The 23,825-nt window shown below is 34.3% G+C and overlaps 2 protein-coding genes across 6 annotated transcripts in view; one reads left to right on the forward strand and one right to left on the reverse strand.

The window, feature by feature from the left end:
* LOC145686217 (sushi, von Willebrand factor type A, EGF and pentraxin domain-containing protein 1-like) overlaps positions 1-23,825 on the forward strand; it is a 290,964-nt gene that overhangs the window by 102,390 nt on the left and 164,749 nt on the right. The window lies entirely within an intron of this gene.
* Positions 9,278-23,635, reverse strand: LOC145686218 (uncharacterized). Its single transcript, XM_081759279.1, has 3 exons — positions 23,421-23,635; positions 17,532-17,667; positions 9,278-9,700 (listed from the first exon to the last, which is right to left on the reverse strand). The coding sequence occupies exons 1-3, from the start codon at positions 23,537-23,539 to the stop codon at positions 9,578-9,580; spliced, it is 378 nt and encodes a 125-aa protein (XP_081615405.1). The 5' UTR covers positions 23,540-23,635; the 3' UTR covers positions 9,278-9,577.

Below are 23,825 nucleotides of genomic sequence, written 5' to 3' on the forward strand. Positions count from 1 at the left end.
TTATCAAGAATATATCATAGTATATTACCTGTATATCGTTTGGATTGACGTTGTTGGTTTTTGACTAGCTTCAGTCTTCATTTTATTAAACATGCGTCTATTCTTAATCTTCCTAGGAGTTGGTTCATGCATGTGTATTCCAGATACTTAATCGTCTTTATGTTGTTTCAGTATATAATGCTATCATAAGAACTATATCAATATTCTTGGTTCAGAATATAGAATATCTATCAGCAACAGAAGGTTGTGGATAATGAAATGTGCTTTGATCTTTAAAGTCCCATACATAACACTGGTCTCCAAGTATTTACACCTGAACGAGAACAATATTACAATAACACGCTCACTTAGACAACTTTAATTATACATAACATCTATTAAACAACAGTAGAACTAAGTGATCTCTATCAAACATGATCATGGCCAATATCTAATGTTGAGATGATGCACGCGACATCATGGACAAACGTATAGTATGAAATTAGTGGATTGCTTGGAAACACTGTCAAAACTTCTCTGATATGAAGTTTTCTCTTAATAGATTGTTAGGAGAAATGAGAAATAGACCAAATGGGAATTTCTACTTTGCCTGAAAAGGATGGACATGTTTTTATCAGTGACTTAAGCTGAAAATTTGTTGGGCGGAACCGGAATTAGGCAAATTGAGTACTAAGTCACTCGTACACACTTCTATGCTAAAGTACTGCCCTTGTATTGTGTTGAAAGTCTTCAGTAAATTTCAATCTTGACACATATTCAAACCAAAGAAATTGGATCAATGCCCTCTGTTCCTCCTTAGTGCACGCTGCCGGAGGATTGACCATGCAATACATAAAATTCTCATATCAACACCACAACAATATATTTTCACAACATATTTATTTATTGTCTTCAACAGAGAATATATTCTCCAATTACAGAAGACCTGAACATTTTTTTTACATGTTTACTATTGTATTAGGTTTGAAAGAAAAATAAAAAATATAAAAAATAATAAGAATATAGATAAATATTATACAATTAATTTTCTAACAAACTATTTAAAATTGAAATAGCTACAGTAGCAAAAATACATGAAATTAATACGCTTATACATAAACATGTGAATATACTTTTTAGAAATTCATAAAACATTTTGTCGCAACAATTCACAATAGGTTCGAAATTACATACTAAACTCTAAATACGGCAATTTCTGTGATATATTATTATATGTTTTGCATATTCGAACCAATGGTGAACTGCTGTAATGCTCCGTTCTAGGTGTATCATGTAATAATAAGTACCTCTATCGAGTATTAGCCATTTTTGCGTTAATTTTTTATAATCCCAGAAACGAACTGTTATCGTATATACCTTTAACCAGTTTGTATAAAAAAATTGTTCATTTATTTTTTGTCTATTAGATAATTTAGTATAATCAAATTCATTTAGCAAATGTTGGTATGATATTCTATGTCTTATAGCTGAGATGTGGTATTTCTACGTAAAAAACGTTTCTCTACTGCTTCTATTTTATTGGAGTGGGAGAACGTAGAAATTTTCCCTATTAAGGATCCGTATTCCAACTTACTTCTTACTAGACTATTAAACACAGCTTTACTTGAATCAATAGTTTTAAAATTAGCAGCATTTCTGATAATAAAACATAACTGTTTGTATGTACATTTTACTATATAATCCACGTGACTGTTAAATGTAAGTTTTGAATCTAATATTACACCCAAGTCGTTAATATATTTTACCCTCTAAACTAACTGTTTATTAATTATATATTGAACTTCCGAACTATGCTTAATATTACTAAATACAATATAATTACACTTCTTAACATTAAATTGAAAAAAAAATGAAATGAAATCTTTGTTTTACGTCCCACGGTTATGCCGGTTAGGCTAAAGGAAACGGTGATGATGAGAGATGAGTGAAAATGGTGGAATGAAAAAAGTGGGAGGAAACGGGAGAACCCCGAAAAACCCACGAGCACGGTGTTTGTCCACCACAAAGTCCACACGGCGCGAGCTGGGATCGAACCAGGGACCGCAAGCACCGGAGGTGAACGCTCTACCACTGAACCACCACGCCCCCTTAACATTAAATTGAAATCTGTTTCTTACTGACCAGTTATACAATTCATCAATGTCTTGTAGACATAGGCTATCTCTATGGCTATTTACTTCGATAAATAATTTAATGGCGTCTGCGTACATTAGGCAGTTGGCATATTTAACCGTGTAATATACAATATAAAAAGAAGAGGTCCAAGGTTGGATCCTTCAGGTACTCCGGTATTACATATATAGGGTGTCCAATATACAATGCAACCCGGAGTTTGGGATAGAACTTTCGAACCTGAAGCGATACACAAATAATGGTTATACCAAAATGAAGCTTTGTTCATGCATATATTTTTAAAGTAGGAAGCAACGATTGAAGTACACTAGAAACCATACAGTGTTGCCAGATGTAACCGAAGATGTAAATCAATTGTTTTGCAAAACATGTAAATTGGCTCATAACTCATGCGTATAGACGTTCTGTCGTTAATTTTTAGTTTGTAAGGTTGGAGTAGTTTGTGAACTATGAATGGAATGGAATGGAATGGAATTTTTGAGTTTTACGTCCCACGGTTATGCCGGTTAGGCTAAAGGAGACGGTGAGAGTGAGTAATGAATGAAATGGTGGAATGAAGAAAGTGGGAGGAAACGGGAGAACCCCGAGAAAACCCACGCACACGGTGTTTGTCCACCACAAAGTTTACTTGGCGGGGGCTGGGATCGAACCCGGGACCCCAAGCACCAGAGGTGAACGCTCTACCACTGAGCCACCGCGGCCCCTGTAAACTATGAAATAGAAAAAAAAAAATTCATTTCCACCGATAACTAATCGGATGAGGCCTCTGTAAGAGGGAACTAGGAAAATCGTAGTTTTTATAAATTAACACTCTGAATTGGCAACATTGCTGATGTTTCAGTGCATCAAAAGGTGTGTTAAGGATCTATCTACATTATGCGATTTCTGAAGACAACGAAAAAAGAAACTTTGAAATTATCATGATAAAAATTTTACTTACATGCTCCCGGCAACACTACTATTCGTTTCTATGAAGCTAATTAAAACAAGAGGTATACAAGAAAATATTCTCGAACTATACAAAATTTGGAAACGAACATTCACAGTGCCATTGAGAACATTAACACTTCTACTCTTCATAAAGTTGCTGCAAACATGATGAAACGTGCTATGATTGAATCAAAACAAGGGGCACTTCCAGGATTGCTATAGTTGATAACTCGTTTTGTGATAATAGCAGTGTTGCCGGGTGTATGTAAGTAAAAGTTCTATCATGATAATTTCAAAGTTTCTTTTTTCGTTGTTTTCAGGAATGGCATAATGTAGGCAGATCTTTAACACACCTTTTGATGCACTGAGACATCAGCAATGTTGCCAATTCAGTGTTAATTTATGAAAACTACGATTTCTCTAGTTCCCCCTTACAGAGGCCTCATCCGGTTAGTTATCGGTGGAAATGAAAAAGTATTTTTTCCATTCCATATTTTACAAGCTACTCCAACTTTCCAAACTGAAAATTAACGATAGAACGTCTATACGTATGAGTTATGAGTCAATTTACGTGACTTGTAAAAAATTTGATTTACATCTTCGGATACATCTGGCAACACTGTGTTGTTCCTAGTGTACTTCAATCGTTGCTTCCTACTCTAAAAATATATACATGAACAAAGCTTTGTTTTAGTATAACCGTTATTTCTGTATCGCTTCAGGTGCGAAAGTTCTACTATCTCAAACTCTGTGTTGCATTGTATATTGGACACCTTGTATATTCTACGGACTTAAATTGTTTGTACATTAATATTGCACTCGATCCGTAAGGCATGATCGAAAGAGTTTTATATATTGTGAACATAATCCAAATTTATCAAGTTTATCTATTAATATAGTATGATCAATGTTGTCAAATGCTTTGAAAAAGTCAAAATAGACTGACGAGGAAGGTCCATAAACCGTGAGAGTTGAATTTTGATGAAAATTTGTGACAAGATTCAGTTCGAGTTACTAAGTAACGTAGTAATAGTCACTCGATGCGCAAATGCTTCGTTGAGCTGCTACACCGACGCCATCTTGAAATCCAATAGGCAATGTCCAAGAATACCCTTTTGGCACAAAAATGAAACAGCTTTTGATCGATATGACTTCAGTATTGTAAACCTAGGTAGTCCATCTATATGTGGGAGTACTTCCGGTGCATGATCGCCATCTTGAAAGGCGCCATATTGAATCGCAGTCAAATATAATAAATAGCAAGGGGGTCATGTGTGGTATCAAATAGCACTGAAATTTACTCCTGAATCCATTTCCGCAACCAAGGTTTACATATCTGTTTTCACTTCAGAGTTGAGAGGTCTCTTACACACAGGAATATATAAGAACTGTGCGAGTTAGACTTGTGTTATGAAACACGTTCGTGCGAGCACGTGCAGGATTTTAACTAGCGCAGTAGTTAATGCAGTGCAATAGCCACTAACCAATCAGATTTTGAGACTAGTAAGAGAAAGCGTTAATTAAATTGAAATGTCTGTAGTGAAAAATGGAATAGCAGCATGCTACAAGTTATACCTATTTCAAAGTGCGATGGAATAGACAGCTGGTCGATGAAACACATGCCTAATAGTGCTGACGAGCAGAGAATACCAAAGGGATTGTTCGGATATATATTAGAAAATTATATAAACTGGTGCATATTATTTGAACGACCAAAATGGTTCGGATTCCACTATAATCAATAGGTTGACGTCTCCTTTAGCGTAGCAGGCATAAGTGTGGGACGTTGGACTGTATCAAACCAAAAATCTATTTTAGGCAATTTTACGTGGTCCGTTATAGTGTGTTAAGTTTTCTCCTCCAATCTTGAAACCTTAGGCAAAGACCATCATTGTTGCAGAATATTGCGTTCTTTTTCCAATACTCATGCTTGACAACCTATAATTTACCGTGTATATTACGAAGTTAAAATACGTTAATGTATTTTTTGCCAGTTTGTCTAAATACAATCGATTCATTGCTGACTCATTGAACAATGAAGGGGATTTAAATTATCAGTTCACAGCCTATTCTTAGAAGAAGATACACCTGGAAACTTAGAATTCACTTTTCTTGTGTCTATTCTGCTATTAGTGATAAGAGAATACATACACACCTGCTAAAAATAGATGGCAATAAATATTACAAGATTCAATACCAAGTTGCTATCCATAAAACAAGTCTCTTTCTTGCTTTTTCCTACAATATTAAATAATTAAATATCTGCATTTTTCACCTTTAACGATAAAACACTTGCTTATAATAAGGGCGAGACTAGTTTTCATATCAAAACTGTGATAAATAACTAATTGTAGCAGGTGTACACTTGTTCGATGTACAAGTTATATGACAGAATTTTCATAATGAAAATGTATTCTGTTGTGTATCATCAATTTGTGCGCCAGTTCTAAAGGAAATGTTTGATATACATGGCAGAAATGTGGGTACGTAACAGGAGCAATAGTTGATTCATTTACAAATGTTCTGGAGACTAGTAAAAAATATTGTCTGTGATCATGAAGATTGTGACGAAAGTGCATTTGTTAACTGTTTGCACTGCTCCATGATGCTGTGTGTTAATCACTTCGTTTTGGATCTCCATCATCACAACTGAAGAGCAAAAAGTTAGTAGGTTAATATTTGCTTATGTGCACCAGTTTATATTATTTTTCTAATAATTTTCTATTAATTTTCTAATAACTTCAAGACATATTTTTGTAAAATCATATGTGCCATTGCACTAACTTATATTACAGCATTTAAATGCTATGCATAATCGCAGCACACATACTCATATATATAGCGCACTTGGAAATAGGTATAATTTGTTACAGTGCTGCTATTCCACTTTTTACTACAAACATTTCAATTTAATTAACGATTTCTCTTACTAGTCTCAAGATTTGATTGCTATAGTAGCTATTATACCGCATTAACTACTGCATTAGTTAAAATCTTGCAAGTGCTCGCACGAACGTGTTTCATAACACAAGCCTAACTCCCACATTTTTTATATATTTCTGTGGGTAAGAGACCTCTTAACTCTGAAGTAAAAACAGATATGTAAACTTTGGTTGCGGAAATGGATTCAGGAGTAAATTCCAGTGTTATTTCATACCCCACATGACCACCTTGCTATTTATCATATTTGACTGCGATTCAATATGGCGCCTTTCAAGATGGCGATCATGCACCGGAAGTACTCCCACACATAGATGCTCTACCTTGGTTTACAATACTGAAGTCATATCTATCAAAAGCTTTTTCATTTTTGTGCCAAAGGGTATTCTTGACATTGCCTACTGGATTTGAAGATGGCGTCGGTGTAGCAGCTCAACGAAGCATTTGCGCATCAAGTGACTATTACTACATTACTTAGCAACTTGAACTGAATCTTGTCACAAAGTTTCATCAAAATTCAACTCTCACGGTTTATGGACCTTCCTCGTGAGTGGACTGATGAACGCCTATAGAAAATAGTATATATGTATTGAACGTAATTAATTAAATTTGTTATTGTAGATCTGCCAGGGTAAAACCCATGTTGAAACTCCGAAATATGTGGTTTGACATGCTTTAGAATTCGATGAAACAAAATTTGTTGAAATATTTTTGCTGGTACACATAATATTGCTATGGGTCGATAATTTTCAATTATTTTACTATCTCCAGATTTCAAAACAGGATATACTCGAATTGTTTTCCATAATGTAGGGAAACAACTAGTTTTTATAATCATATTAAAGATGGAGCGTAGTGGATCCATAAATAGTTCAGAGCATGCCTTAAGTGTATAAGGAGTTAATCCATCAGGTCCACCAGCCTTTGTTGGTTTAAGTTTCTTTATAGCAATTCTATATTCATTGATGGATACACTATTTAAAGTTAAACTATGAAAGACAAACATATTATCATTAGTGGGCCAGTCCATAGTATTGGGGGAGGTTTCATATACAGATTGAAAGAATCGGGCATACCAATCAGCTGTATTTTACCAGTTTGCAATACGTTATTTTGATATTTTAGTTTACTATTATTATGTCTCATTTTTTCGTTTATGTTTTGAACTAAATTCAAAAAAGAACGGATATCACATCTAATGTTTTTTCAATTTGCTTTACAAAATCTGAATATGCAGTATTTATCATTTTCTTTTATTCTCTCCTAGCCTGTACGAACATAAATGTATTATATTCAGAAAATTTTGATTTTTTTTCTATAATATTCTTTTAATTTTAATTTATCTAAAATATTCGTTGTGAACCAATATGGATATTTCTTTTGAGCATATATCCTTTTCCTGGGAACAGTTACATCAAATATTAAGTTCAAAATCTGATAAAACTTATAAACTGCGTCCTCTACATGACAAGAGGTACTTACATCATTAAAGTTAGCTTCACTTAGGAGTTTATATAATTGCAAAAAATCCGCTCTTTTAAAATTTCGTTCAATAGCGTAGTCATTTTTTATATAGTTAATTACTCTTTCTTGTTTAATCACAATAATTAATGGAGGATGGTGTTTATCCGGTTTAAGCATTGGGTCATTTTCTTTGAAGATTTCAGTTCTTTCTTCAAAGTTAGATAACACTAGGTCAAGAGTTCTATAATTACAATTCCTAATATTATTCATTGAGCACAAATCAGAAATATTCAAAAAATCTGATAGTGTTTTGTAACAAGTTCCTCCTGTTGTAAGATCATAGTTAGAATCAGTGATTAAAGGAAGATTAAAATCTCCTATTACAATTACATTTTCATTAAACCACTCGTAATTTGTTTCAAAAAAAAATATAAAAAGATGTGTACCTTTCAATTTTAGATGCAGGACAAAAATAAATTCCAAAAATGTAATATAGTTTGTGGTTTAAAATTATTCGAACACAGATAACTTCATTTTCATTACCCAGATCAATTCTATAAGAGCTGATATCCTCTTTTACTGCAATCAGTACTCCACCATCTCTTTTATTTAATCTGTCAGTACGATAGACTTTATAAGAATCAGTAAATAATTCATTATTTGTAATTCCATCATGCAACCATGTTTCTGTTAATACAATAATGTCATATTCACAAGTCAAGCTATTCAGATAAAACTAATTAATTTTAGTATTCAAACCATTTACATTTTGATAAGAAATAGTCATGCCATTATGACAATCCATCTATTATATATTTAAAACATCTTCAAGTTTTTTTAAAATACAAATATATTCCTATCATCTACCCTTTTTCTCAGTTTTATTGTACCTGCATCATCCACCTACAAATAAGCATAACCCTTTTCCCTTTAACATTTCTAGCCTGTCTCATAATATCCTTTCTATATCGTTTTAGACTTTGATTGATGTACACGGGTTGGTCTTTACTGAAGCCAACTTGAATTGGGTTCAAATTTCTTTTAACCTTCCTTTTTTGCAAGAATTCCTCTTTATCAACCCTTCTAACAAACTTAACGATAATACCACTTTCAGGCTGATTCGGAGTCAGTTTCAACCTATGACATACATTGCTTTCCTTTTTACATCTAAGTCCAAAGCATGACCGACACTTTTTACAATTTCATAAGTATTTTCATACAGTAACTGTGCAATTCCATATATTTCAATAGTATTTCTCCTGTTATATTGATCTATGTCACCAAGCAATAAGCGCGTTTCATTTAATATTTCTTTAAAAGTGAATTTTCTTCCTTTTTGTTGATCAATTTTAACAACACATGCAAGGGGAGAAGGCAGTGCGCAGGAACTAAGGAGAGTTATGGCAAAAGTGCGATTAATTTTTGCCTTCCCGAGTATAATTTATCTTATTTAAAGATAGAAAGAGAAGTATTTTACGAATTTCAGAAATGGACTTAATTACATATGACAGAATGAAGTTGCTACTTGGTCTTTTGGAAAAGATGATATCTAGTAAAACACTAGTTAATCTCTTTTTCTGTCTAAACTATACCATCCGACTCTGCTTTGTGAAATTTGTTAAAGAAGGTAACGTAGAATGTTGATGATAATGATAGAATGTATCAAATATATTCAAATTTAACAAACTTTTAATTCTTTCGTTGTAAAATAAATTATAATTAAATAAATTCTGAAAATAAATTATTCTGAAGTATATACAAGTATATTGAATTATAGTAAATACATATACAACTGGAAGTATAATAACTATTTATTTCGAAATATATTTATTATAATTGAACATGATATGAACTTTTGGTAACACTATTGTTTGAATATTCTGTTACACTTGCACTTTGGAAAGAAATAATACCCAAAAGACAAGAGAAGAATGTTTACTCAAACTTTAAATTGTTATCCTTTTTAACTTAGTGACGTCGTAAAACATATGTGATCAGAAGAAATTTCATGAAATATACATTTCAGATGTTGTTGAGTGTTTCGAATACAGTAGTAAACATACAAAGGCTCAATTTTACGAAGCAACATTAATTTTTGTTAAATTTTGTGTTAGGCTATATTCATTCTCCATTCCTTATTATCATCACCTGGATGGTAGGGATATTTGATCATTGTTCTCATTGGACCATAAATCTCCAGTTGGAATTCAGGCTTACTTGATAGCCAACCAACCTAGAAGAAAAATAGGGATATAACATACTTCAATTTAAATGCTATATAGTTTACTTTAAAATGTTATCAATGTCCTCATTACAATTTAGTAGAAATGAAATTGTAGAAATATATTTAAATTGGGTTCTTGCCTATTTAAACGGTTAATTAATACTATGATAGTAAACCATAGGCTCCTATTTTAAATTTTTCAATGGGCGCCAACTCTTTAGTACTGGGTGCTCTCCATGAGAGACATGAAAGACCATTAGGAAGACAAAGGCTACTGAGATTAAATGAGCAGTAAAGTTAATTTAAAGTTGCAAAGGCGTCAATTTTTTTCTCCCACAATTACCTAACTCTTATTGAACAGAACTCTAACTAAGCACTGGAAGTTTGTTTCTCTATTTCAAATGTGTTTAGCAATCTTGGCCAGATGAAAGGAACAGAAGAATCTCATGAGGACTGAGCATCATTAAAATCTTCAATAGATGCTTGAGCTCTAGAGCAGCCATGTAGTCGACACATATGTAGTAAAATAGAGCCTATCTATCTCAGGTGTGCCCTCGGAAAACATGCGAAGCATACTTCGGCCGCACCCCCGCCACTCTCTCACGGATGAAACCCTCCCTTTGCTTAGGGAAAAGAAGTGAATGACCCCAATTTGTCATTCAGTCGTTTGGTCTTGACGAGTGAAGATCGTAGGAAATGAAATGAAATCTTTGAGTTTTACGTCCCACGGTTATGCCGGTTAGGCTAAAGGAGACGGTGATGATGAGTAATGAATGAAATGGTGGAATGAAGAAAGTGGGAGGAAACGGGAGAACCCCGAGAAAACCCACGCACACGGTGTTTGTCCACCACAAAGTTCACTTGGCGGGGGCTGGGATCGAACCTGGGACCCCTAGCACCAGAGGTGAACGCTCTACCACTGAGCCACCGCGGCCCATGTGAAGATCGTAGGGTACTTAGAATGGCTAACAAGACAGAGCACAGCGAAGTGCGTGAAGTAATTAATTGTGGCAACGCTTCCGTATCCAACAATTGAAAGATCTCGGCCGCAGCAACTTATTCCTCCTCTTTCGAGAGAGGTACGGGAAAACACATCGACAGTAGCGCCAGAAGGGACACAGTTGAAATAGAAAGGCTTTAGTGTGATGTCCATGAGAGATTTGGCAACATAGCATACGACACAATGCTTGCAGAGGCATAACTGAAAGTTTTCAAATTTTGATTTCTATAACTGGCAATTCAAATCGTTACACTTTATTACAATTTAGTTATTTTTATATCTAGCATATTAGAAATGTGCAACTCTAAATGTAATTTATATGCAAAATATATACAATTTATTTTTAATTTAATGGTTTTATAAATATAGTATTCTATAATTTGTGTATCTTAAAATTCCTTCACCTCGGCAAAGTTATCTATTACTTCGAATTTCAGCTTCCTAGGCAGGGACTGCTCCAATGCAAAGAAATGCTAATCCTTTCAATTTTCCTTGTCTCATGGTGCTTCTCAGATAGCTTTTTATTAAGTTTAGAAAATGAACACTCTGCACTCACAAATCTGGCAGGAATGATCAGATATATCATAGTTCTGTAGACTTCCAGAAAACTGGATGAAAGCAATTATTTTTCATTATAAGAAAAGGAGCTAGTTAACTTACTGTTGTCACTTCAGAGATCTCATAACCAAGTGCCAACCGCATGGTTAAAACTTCTCGCAGAAATACTGAAGAAATAAATAATATTTGCAGTATGATTCTGCGAACGCATCAGTTTTTTGTAGGTGATCAGTGTTTTTGCAATGATTTTGGTTCCTGCACGCTATAGTTTGATATCAGCATTGGAAAACTATTAAATACACAAAGTTATACAACTTCTGTTCAGAAAGTTCAGTGAATGATGTTATACTGCGTACAGTCGTAAGAGTGCGCTACCGCCACATCCCGCGTCGACATGTCAAGACATTAGGATCTAGTGGTCTTCTACTTCCACGATTTCGTGCACGCATGGAGGGCGTGCCTAAGGCCGTTCTGCCTATTTAATTGACAAGTTCCGCCAAACAAAACACCCTGCTCATTGTTCCTCAGTACTGACTTCAGTCCTCATGCACGAAGCCCACTGTCAAGGTCTTTCCCTCAACCTTGACGCCTTAGCATGTAACCCCCATTCACTAAAGGAGTGGGATAAGCTCACTGCGTGGAATAACCGAAGTCCTGCCTACCAGTTGCCTACTGGTGGAGGCGGCCCTGCAAGCGAATCACGTCCTTCCATGCTTTGCAGGTATGGTGCCCAAGCGATTCGAGGCAAGCTCACTTCCCGTACATGTTCGCTTTACCCAAGTCCCTGGGATTAGCTCCCATATGCTTCCGAATCCCACGGTATGATCACAACCCTTCAGAGTCCAACCCAATCCGGGTGCCCTAGGCGTGCTTGAGGAGGCTTGATCATTCCAGGCCCTGCCTACTTCTATCATTCTATAGCCACTGCCATCTCGTAGAGGTACAACACACACACCGAGATACTCCTATATCTCATCCCGGATTCAATGGTATGTGTTAAGTCACCATTTGAGTTTGATGCCATCCCATACCCTACAGAGTTTCCTCCCGTTCACTGGGATCAGAAACAGTTAGCTAGGTACCTTGGATTGGCACTTTCCCCAGTCTCCCTTCAGTCCCCTACAGACAGTAATCTGACATTCCCTCCCGGTAGGATCGTCCAAGCAATATGGGACTCCCTCTAATTACGGTAGAGGTACACCGTACCTTACCATTGACAATAATTTATATAGACCATCTGCCGAAACAGACATGTTAATTTGGAAGTATGACATACTCCCCTGGTAGGCTCGCCCAATCAACACGGGGCTACCTCTCTTTAGCGTGTTGAGCTACCACAAACACGTTGAGATACTTGGTATCTCCTCCCGGACCCAATGGCACATGTAGGTCACCATTTAGGAGAAGGGCCTTTGAACAAGTTCCTGAGCAGCGGTGCTGTGAGTGTGTTTATCGTGTGTAAGCAGCATATTGTAGGGTGAAAGTGCAGTGCCCACCATCAAAACCAAAAATGAAAACCGAAATGGAGAAGCGAACGAATATGCTGTTCTGTTTCAAACTTGTGAAATCAGTGAAAGAGACTCATGGAATGCTGACAACAGTTTACAAAGTACACGCTGTCACCTTAGAGTGTGTTTATGAATAGTTTAAACGTTTCCGAGAAGATAGGGACATCTTGGAAGACGCCTCTGAACTGGTCGGTCTGCAACTTCACGTACCCTGAACAACGTATAGAAACTGAAGGGACTTTTGATCCCAAATCGTCGTGTGACCGTGCAAACGATAGTGGAGGAAGTGGTAATTGGTCGTGAGACGGCCAACCTCATAGTTAGCCAGGCTTTGGGTAAGCAAAAGGTTTGCTCCCGACTCATGCCCCACAGTTTGATGCCGGAAATAATGTAACTTCGGCTTGACGCCTGCGGAGGTCTCATCGACATAATGGATCGAGACCCAAATTTTCTGAAAATCGTCGTCTCGGGCGACAAGAGTTGGTGCCTGAGATACGACCCCTAAAGCAAGCGTCAAAGTATGGAGTGGCGGGGTCCAGAGTCGCCAAAAAGCAAGAAGGTGCAAAGTGATAGATCCCGCATCAAGACAATGCTTGTGGTGTTCTTCAACTCTGAGGGCACCACGTTAAGTGTCGCTACATACGTGAAAATACTGAAACATCTGCTGCAACGGATCATGCGGATAAGCCCCCAGTACGCCAAGCAAAGTGACTGGGCCCTACTCGACGACAATACCCGGCCACATACTGCCTTTCTGGTGCAACAGATCTGGCGAACAAGAGAGTTGTCATTCATTCACCCACCCTATTCCTCAGACTTTTCTCGGACTTTTTCTTGATTTTAAATTGAAATCAGCCCTGAAGGGCGAGAGGTTTTCAAACATTTCGGACATCTAACATAATGTTACGACTGAGCTGAAGGCCATCCCTAATACGCCAGAAGTGTCCAAGACTTGTACACCCGTTCCCAGAAGTACTCCGTTAAGTCCCGGGGCATCTTCCATTGTGTAAATATTTCCGGATGCGAACTTCCGAAAGCCGCAATAACTCAGGAGTAAGGCTCCGTTGGAAGTTAAGACAGCTTCCATTTGTGTATATATCTACTATAGGAACCGTCTCAGGAGGCGATAACTCAGAAGTAGGATTCCGTCACGTATGAAAGAATTTAAATGTATAAAAGGATTTAGTAAAACTCACACAACCCAACCGGCGATAATCCAGGAGCTTTCCCTCGTAAGTAAATGAACAGTTTCAATACAAGGATGTGATTTAAGGGGTCAGGAGGTCAGTTGCCCCCTCTTGAGTTCTACATGCCTATACATTTTAATCAGTAGTGTCTACTAATTCCAATGGAGAGTCTTGTCCCCAAGGAAAATTTGTAATAACGCTAGTTTTTAAATTATTTTGACTTACATTGCGTACTATTATTCACATAGAATGTCGAAATCTTCTTCCTTGATTAATGCAGTTTGGAACATTTTTTCTCATTGTAAGAACTAAATACCTACATATTTGTTGGTAACCTAGGTAATCTTATAGTTATCCTTTAAACGCGTTTCTTCTAATTTTGTCCCTTTCTTCACTCAAGTCGATCATATACTCATGGGTATTAAGTATCGTTAAGATCTTGTAGCAAACCCAATTTCTTAAGGAAGGGGAAGGGACAGAAATGAATAATGAAGGGACAGTGGCAAAGACATCAACAAATACCACAAAGCTGTTGATCTATTTATTTATGATATTTGTAACAATCCTGTAACTCCTTTTACAAACGGTGAACTATACCGACAAATATTACGATACATAATTCCAAGAATCCGAAAAAAATACTAAAATACACGATAAATAAATACGATGGTACAGTACATAATTCATCTATCACGAAGCATATAATTTTACGCAAAAATAAATAAAATGCACTAAACTGAATTTTAGTTGATGAAAAATCATATTTCTAATTAATTAGGCAATTTTTAACGAGTTTAGTGTACCGAATCGTCTTTATATAATTACCCTGTCCGTGTGTACGCTTGTCCGGAAGACAAAGAATTTCAAGATTTTTTTGATGAATCACCACTAAGTTTGGTCAGGATGTAGAGGGTCAGAAATTAGGAACCGACTTCGTTTCTGGAGGCAATATTCAAGCCAGTAGTGGAAGAAATCCATTACAACCTCCGGTTTCAATAATTTATATAGAACAAAAACAAGAGACAGCGAGAAGTGTTTCTTTTTTGGGGGGAAACGATTTAACGTTCTAAGAATAGATATGATCTTTCTCTTAATCCTTATTCAAACCGGAAGTGCAGAAATCACCCACTTCCGGATTTAACGTTGATCGTTATAGAGTAAATACGATAATAGATAGCGAGAAGCGGTTTTTTGTAATCAATTAAGCGTCCCAAGAATGTATACAATCTCCACTATAATCTCTCTACTAAAAGCAGAACTGGCATAAACCAGCAACTTCCGGTTTTAACGTTGATCGCCACAGAATAAAAACCGTAATAGATAGCGACAAGCAGTTTCCTATATTCAATTAATTGATCCAAGAATATCACGCTATACTACTTCCACTGTAATATCTTTAATAAACTGGAAATGATATAAATCTACTACCGTTTCCGATTTTAATATTAATTGAGAGAATATCACGCCACACTAACCAAACTCCTTCACGTGGTGTACACTGACTGTTAATTGTAAGATTTTCTACAATGTCGTGACGTAGAGATGGCTAATAAAATAAAAATAATAATAATAATAATAATAATAATAATAATAATAATAATAATAATAATAATAATAATAATAATAATAATAATAATAATAATAATAATAATAATAATATATTTATTTATTTATTTTTAGTGCCATGAACAGCCAGATAGCAAAAATACAGCACTTAGTCATAGAACTAAGGGTTATAACACACATCTTATATTCCTTTTCATATTAATAATACATTTGTTTCGACGAACGGAAGTCATTGTTTATCCTATAATGTACACATAATTTTATGACTTGTGTTTGTCTGGACAAACATAATTACTTCATTCTTCATTAAAATAGCTAGTCAATTATCTTAAAATTGTCCTTAAAACAAGGATACCGTCAAACATACAAATATACTATAAAAAATATGCATACCTATTAAAATCTATACGTCTGTTCAATAAATACAATTATCCCGATAATATATTAAAAGAACTTGTCACTTTTCTTAAGATTATAGAATTTTTATCTGTCTGGACAAACATAATTATTTCATTCTTCATTAAAATAGTTAGTCAATTATCTTAAAATTGTCCTTAAAACAAGGATACCGTCAAACATACAAATATACTATAAAAAATATACATACCTATTAAAATCTATACGTCTGTTCAATAAATACAATTATCCCGATAATATATTAAAAGAACTTGTCAGTTTTCTTAAGACTATAGAATTTTTATTCATGGGAACCACTTCTGATGCTCTTCTAAGATTATATGTTGGTACCCTTATACCTATATTATGTAGGCAGTATTCACTACTATATCTATTATCTAAAATTTTCTGAATAAAGTTTTTCTCTATCATTTTTCTTCTTACATGTAATTCTTGCAACCCCCAGTATTTGTTCCAGTAATCATAACTATGAGAGTAGTAATCTTTTTTCTTATTTCTACACAATAGCCTAATGAAACATTTTTGAACCGATTCAATTTTGCTACATAATGTTGTGGATATATTATTCCATATAATTGCACCAAATTCTAATCTGGGTCTTACAAGTACCTTAAATAGGTAGACATATGTATTTGCATTTTTAAACTCAGGCCACTGTCTAAAAACAAACCCTATAGTCTTTCGTGTTTTATTTACTATGTCATTAATATGATAATTGAATTTCATATTCATGTCAAATATTATCTTTTCAACTTTCTGCAGGGATATTCCATCTATGACATATTTGCTAACATAGTATTGCGTCTTATTGGTATATGAAATAAACTTAGTTTTATTACAGTTTATTTTCAGTAGATTATTTTTACACCATATACTAATACTATCCAAGTCTTTTTGGAGTAAGTAGTTATCGTATTCGCTATTCACTATTCTAAATAACTTCAAATCATCAGCATATAATAATATATTTGAGAATTTAACCTTTTCCGTCAGGTCATTAATAAATAATGAAAAAAGAAGTGGTCCTAAAGGAGATCCCTGAGGTATACCATTCTTTATACAGCCAATACTGGAAGTTACATGACCAATTTTCACTCTATATGTTCTGTTTGATAAATAACTTTGGAACCATCGAATATACTGAGAAGATAGACCAACATTGGATAATTTACGAACTAGAAGTCCATGTTCTATAATAATAATAATAATAATAATAATAATAATAATAATAATAATAATAATAATAATAATAATAATAATAATATAATTTAGCGTGGGTGCAGCCCGATCTAGACCCTCTCTGGTTACGGATTATCTTAAGATTCATGTTCGCATAATGTAGTGTCTCTGGTATTTTATATTTTTGGCTGTTTTTTATATATAGTTTAACATCCTTTTCGAGCGTAGAATCCATATCCACCTACAGATTAAACATGGAGCTTCCGTCGGCAATCGAACTCAGGATTCCCAAATGCAAATCAACTATCGAACCAATTTAGCCAGATAATTTCTTACTATCATTTATTTGATCTTTTGAATAAAATGTTTACAATTGTAATAGTAATTCATATTTGCAGTATAAGAGAGAAAACTCTTTGCCTTACCTCTCGGTTTGTAGTGTTAGGAACAGGTTTATATACTCTTCTGTCTTTAGCAACAATTTCGTCAGCAGCTGTTAGAAACTTAGGTTTCTCCAGAGGGTACTTAGCTCGGATGTCGTATATATGTTGTCTATGATTCCTAGAAATTCAAAAGACACAAGAATTTTTGTAAAATGGTAACTGAAAATAATTATTTATAGGATAACAACTTAATAATACGAAATGAATATGCTCACTATAACTTTGTAATATTTTTCTGATTAATTACAGGCAGGGCCATATTTAACATATTTGTCAACCCGCGATATTAGAAAATGCCTCTCCCCTTAATATCAATGTTTGCTGTCAAATTTCTGTAATTTCCAGAACTGGAATGTGAAAAAACTTGTCCTAGGAAAATTGCCGCCCTCTCCCCCCAAAAGTTATTGCCTCGGATCATAGTCCATGACGCTCCATGAGTAAATACGGCCCTGATTACAGGTACAGGTTGACATTAAAAAATCCGACAATCACCGGACCTGAGAAATTCCGGATTTTCACAAAGCCTGATTTTGGATGATTATATGTGCCGTATATATTTAACAGGAAACGATTACCTGTACAGTCCTTTAAAGAAAGAAAATTAAACACATTAAACACTGAATGAAAAGCAAATGAAAATTTAATGTTCACCAGTTAAATAAAGTAATTCTACATAATTTAGTCCAACTGAATAAAATAGTTCCTAAGCAGGCCTGTAACCAGGATGAGGCTAATGGGACCCTCCAGATCACAATGAGTCATTATGTGCTTTATTAGTACCAAAATTCAATTTAGATATTTATAAGAAAGCTTTACTTATTTTAATTTATTTAAGAAAATGCAAGCTTGGGGAATGAAGAAAATAGCTAGGAACGAGTGGTAGATAGGGAGAATACACATCTTTTCAGCAAAATATTTACACAATTCGTTTATGACACCATATATAAACTGTAGCGAGTAAAGTGAATGAGGTATCGAAGTAAGCGGAATGGCACGAAACATTGATTTGGAAAAGGCCGAAGTGAAGAAAGATACAAGACAAGTGTCAAAATGAGCGAATTTTGATTTAAGTTGACATGTTTTGTTTGTCTAATGTCTAAAAACTAGCAAGAAAAATTAAATTGATAACTCAATGAGAAGTAAAGGACGTATTTTTGATTTTTAATTGCTTAAAAAAAATAGGAAAATGGGTATTTTGTAATTGTAGATTTAATCGGTGCTACTGTCTGTCGAACACGAGCCCACAAATTTGCAAAAATGTAGAAGAAATTTGTTACTTTACCATAGAACACTAATACTGTACTGTAGGTGTACAAGCTGATATGACTAAGAATGTATGATTTCGAGAAGGTTATAACACACTGTGCTCTCCTTACCTTTTGTAAAATAAATAGCACAGGAGTATGCTGTTTTATTTATGCGTTTTTAGTTTCATGTGACGATAGGAGAGAAGAAAGTACGTGACTTTTGGGTGTATGCTTGTCTGTTGAGCCGTCCATTTCTTCGTTTCGATGTATATACACTCGCTTAGAAGCTATACCCTTTAATCTATCCGGACCGAATATTAAACTTAAGGTTTCACAAGATTCTCTAGAGGCATTTTTAAAATTTTCTTTCTATCCCCGTAAAATAAGGGGAGTTTAGAGGAACCAAAACCAAAATCTGCCATTTTCTCGAAAAATGCTCTAACATAAATCAATATACCATTTACAACGCTTATTATACTATAAGTTTGGACATTGTCTCAAAAACAACTCAGGCGATTTTTTTATATTGTATATAATACGGCGTAAGTAATTTCATCTAAAAAAAATCCACAAGGAATAATCTACTTTTGGGGGTGAGTGTTTTCAGATTATTTTTTCAGAAACATTCGAGGAGATTTTGTTCATATTTCACAAATTTGTATTTTATTAATAAAAGAACAATACGGCGAAAGCGATTTCTCATTCAAAGATCCACAAGAGGTAGTTTAGTCTTCGGTTTGAGTTTTTATTGGACGATTTTCTCGAATACGTCGCAGGCGATTTTGTTCATATATCATAAGTAGACTTCGGAGTTATGCATATTTGTGTTTTTTTTTTTTTGATGTGATATTGATATGCTCTTTAAATAGAAATTCGTTTCAAGTGTTTTGGGGTAAAAGAGCAAAATTTTATAGTGCATATAATTGCATATTTTGAAGGTTAGTGCATGTTTATTTCGTTCTTGCATATAAATGCATATTTAGCCGTAGTGTACTAACATGTTTTAATACTCTATGGATACTAACATGGGTGAATTTTCACCCACATATTTTTTTGGTGCATAATTTTGAAAAAAAAAACTAAGATTTTCAATATGTGATACTTAATACAAAATTGCATACCAAAACGCTATAGAAAAAATAATAAAGATACTAGATACTATATAAATTTAAAAGTTTTAATACTCTATAGATACTAACACGAATGAATTTTCACCCATGTTAGTACTCTACGATTAAAGGAACGACCAAATTGATCATTTTTAACGTCCAACAACTTTCCTTACGCATATAAATGGAATTTCAAGTTTCTAATATAAATAGACTCAAGATCTTTAAATGGTTCATTGTTGTCGGTTTAGAATATCTTCCAAGGTCATGTGAAAGGAGAATAAGGAAAAGGTGAGTGATTCGTCCTCCCTGCAATGATGCATGAATGTCAGCTTTTTGGAAGAAGATATAAATAACAATGTCAAATCACCTTACAACAAAATTTCCACGTCATTCATCTCGGCAGTTAAAGTTGCTACTGTTACGTGTGAGTGTATTTGAAATTGTGTGGTCGTGTGGCAGTATAAGAATACCAAAAGAAAAATCTGGGTCCATTTAGTTGTAGTGTGACATCTTCAAATTAGAATCTTAACTAGCTCAGAATTTTGTCCAATTCTTGCTCATTTTTGTCCACCCAAGAAAAATTTTGTACCGTTCAAATTAACAAAAGAGGGTCATCCCAAAGTTTTGGCCACTTCGATCACCTGTAATGCGACATCTTGAAATTCGAATTTTAAATTGCTCAGAATTTTGTCCATTTTTTCTCCACCCAAGGAAAAAACGTACCATTCAAATAAACGAGGAAGGAATATTTCAAATTTTCGGCCACTTTGATCATCTGTAGCGCGATATCTTCAAATTCGAAGTTTAATTAGCTCTGAATTGTGCCTAATTTTTGAACATTTTTGTACCACGAAGAATAAATTCTGTACTATTGAAATAAACCAGGGATGATCATTTAAAAATTTGACCACTTGGATCACCTGTAGTGAGACATTTTCAAATTCGAATTTCAACTATCTTGGTGGTACAAAAATCTACAAAAATAGGGAAAATTCTAAGCTAGTTAGAATTTAAATTTAAAGATATCACACTCCTGGTGATCGAAGTGTTCAAAATTTTGAAATGGCCCTCCTTTGTTAATTTGAATGGTTCGCATTATTTGGATGGTATAAAAATGTACGGAAATTGGACAAATTCTGAGCTAATTAAAATTTGAATATGAAGATTTCGCACTGCAGGTAATCAAAGTGGTTAAGTTTTGAAATGACCCTCTCTTGTTTATTTTAATGGTACACAATGTTTTGTTGGTGGTACATGAATGCACAAGAATTGAACAAAATTTTAAACTTGTTAAAATGCGAATTTACGGATGTTGCACTACAGGTGATCGATGTGGCGAAATTTTGAAATGGCCTTCCATCGTTTATTTGAAGGTATAAAAGTTTTTCTTGGTTGGACAAAAAGTTGGATAATATTCTGAGCTAGTTAAAATTCGAATTTGAAGATGTCGCACTACAGGTGATCGATGTGGCGAAATTTTGAAATGACCCTCCCTCGTTTATTTGAATGGTACAATTTTTTTCTGGGGTGAACAAAAATGGACAAGAATTGGGTAAAATTCTGAGCTAGTTAAAATTCAAATTTGAAGATGTCGCACTACATTTGATCGAAGTGACCAAATTTTGAAATGTCCCTCTTTTGTTAATTTGAATGGTACAAAATTTGTTCTTGGATGGACAAAAATGGACAAAAATTGGACAAAATGAGAGCTAATTAAAATTCACATTTGAAGATGTCGCTATACAGATGAAGTGGCCGAAATTTTGAAATGGCCCTACTTTGTTAATTTGAATGGTACAAACTTTTTTCTTGGATGGACAAAAATGGAGAAAATTCTGAGCTGGTTAAAAATTCAAATTTGAAAATGTTGCACTACAGGTGATCGAAGTGGCCGAAATTTTGAAATGGTTCTCCTTTGTTAACTTGAATGGTACACATTTTTTTCTTCGGTGGACAAATATTTCACGGTTTCATGAATTTAAAGGTAAAAGAACATGGTTAAATTCTCTATCTTATATAACCTTACATATATCATATAATTCATACATCTTATATAACCTTACAACGTGGCGTAAGACGTTTCTTCTGAAAACAGTTCTTCAGAGCAATTTATTCTTAGATTAAGTATCTTCAGACACTACAATTTTCTTCCTAATGCATTGTCGGCAGTGATCAAAGTTTCTCCGGCGTACCGGCCGAAACCGCGACCCTGCAGATGTTACGATTATGCAGATTTCATTGGATTGTTATGGTAAAAACATCTCATTCCAGATTCTAATCAAGTTCTGTAATCAGTTGTGCCGCATTAATCCTACGGTATTTTGTGTCAGTACTCTTCAATATTTGAAGATCTCTTTAACCTAAAACCCTCCCTGTTGGTCTAGCGGCTAGCACGTGCATTTTTGATATACGAAGTCCTGGGTTCAATTCCCGGTGGGAGAGTTAAAACTTGAACGCATTATGATATTTTGGATTCCATCTTAAACTGTCGGTTCGCGTTTCATTTAGCGTTGGTGCTGAAAAGAGACACTAAATTTCATCCAAATTAACCCTCTGTCACCTAGAGTTGGTTTACGTCCATTATTTCTCTTCTCTGATGATATCCTACCACAAGTTCTGTATGCTATTGTCACCTTAAGCACTATTGCTCTGGACAATCTAACATAATGATAGTCTTGAATACATTTTGTCCAACTAACCTCGATTCTTAATTTACCGTCTTTAAAATTCAAAACCCCTCAATTTGCATACGAACGTGTGGAATATTGCGGTACATCAATTTGTACTACAATGCATCGTATGCACTAACTTAGGACAATCAGAATGCACGAATATCACATGTTGCTAATTTACAGAGATTACGCGTTGCAGTACACAGATACTTCCGTGATTTTAATAAAGATGTATCAGGAATAATGATAGTTGTTCAAGGATCTGAGGGAAAGTAATCACATTATTCATTATAACTCGTTGAATATGTAAATAATGTTTGCTTGAAAGTCATAGAAGGAAATTGTTTATCTTTTCTTGAGGAAACAAGCATTGAATATCATTACCCCATAGAAAACAACTGCATATTCCCTCCTTTCCTTCCAGTTTGATATTTTCCATAAGTATTTTCATTTAAAAGCATTTTTTTTCGATAATAAATAAACTAATTCGCTTAATGCACAAGAAACTTTTTTTTTAATTGTTTAACCTCTGGAACTATTTTTACTTTTAAATTGAGACATTTAAGATGAACTACTACTAGAATATTTCATTGTATTTATTTAGAATATTAAATATAGATTTGATTAAAGAACAATCTTTTTTTATTAGTGTTCAAAATTAAATTTACAGTATAATTTAAAGTCTTTAACGTCAATGAAAGAGTTCTTTCTCAATACTTAAAGGATCATCTTGCCATTTCGCAAAAAGGCTTTTGGTGATTGCCATTACTTATTTTTATACGGTAACAAACTAACATAAAGGAAGCAGTTTTAAATTAAGAATGAATGATAAGAACTTACTCGAATTCATCAAGAATCCACGACCACTTTTGCGGCCACCATTTTTGGCTATTTTTCCGTTTCATTTCAGCATCGACCTGTATGAGGTCTTGAGCTACAAAATTGTACTCTCCGCTCATTTTGTTAGCGTATGAAGCGTCTTTTTTTTTTTATTCCTTTATAGAAAGTTCACTTTGCCCTTTGTAGATTTTTCTCTGTTTTCTGTTCTAACTACCAAATATAACTATGGTTTCAATCCACTTCTATGTCTTAACGTCGCTACACGTTCATAGATTCATTGTTGTTCGAACAAGATAAATGTAATAGAAATTTAATTAGAAAAATAATATAATAAAACTTTAATTGTGTTTTATTAACAGAAGAATTACATATAAACTTTAATTTTGTTTTATTAACAGAAGAATT

This window comes from Thermobia domestica, chromosome 5 (genome assembly GCF_964235325.1).
Source record: "Thermobia domestica chromosome 5, izTheDome1.hap1.1, whole genome shotgun sequence".
Taxonomy (NCBI): Eukaryota; Metazoa; Arthropoda; class Insecta; order Zygentoma; family Lepismatidae; genus Thermobia; species Thermobia domestica.

Coding starts and splice junctions, on each gene's coding strand:
- LOC145686218 (XM_081759279.1), bottom strand. CDS start 23,539: ATGAGCGGAGAGTACAATTTTGTAGCTCAAGACCTCATACAGGTCGAT. Junction 17,668..23,420: donor TGGATTCTTGATGAATTCGA/GTAAGTTCTTAT, acceptor TTGAATTTCTAG/GAATCATAGACAACATATAT. Junction 9,701..17,531: donor CTAACACTACAAACCGAGAG/GTAAGGCAAAGA, acceptor TTTTTCTTCTAG/GTTGGTTGGCTATCAAGTAA.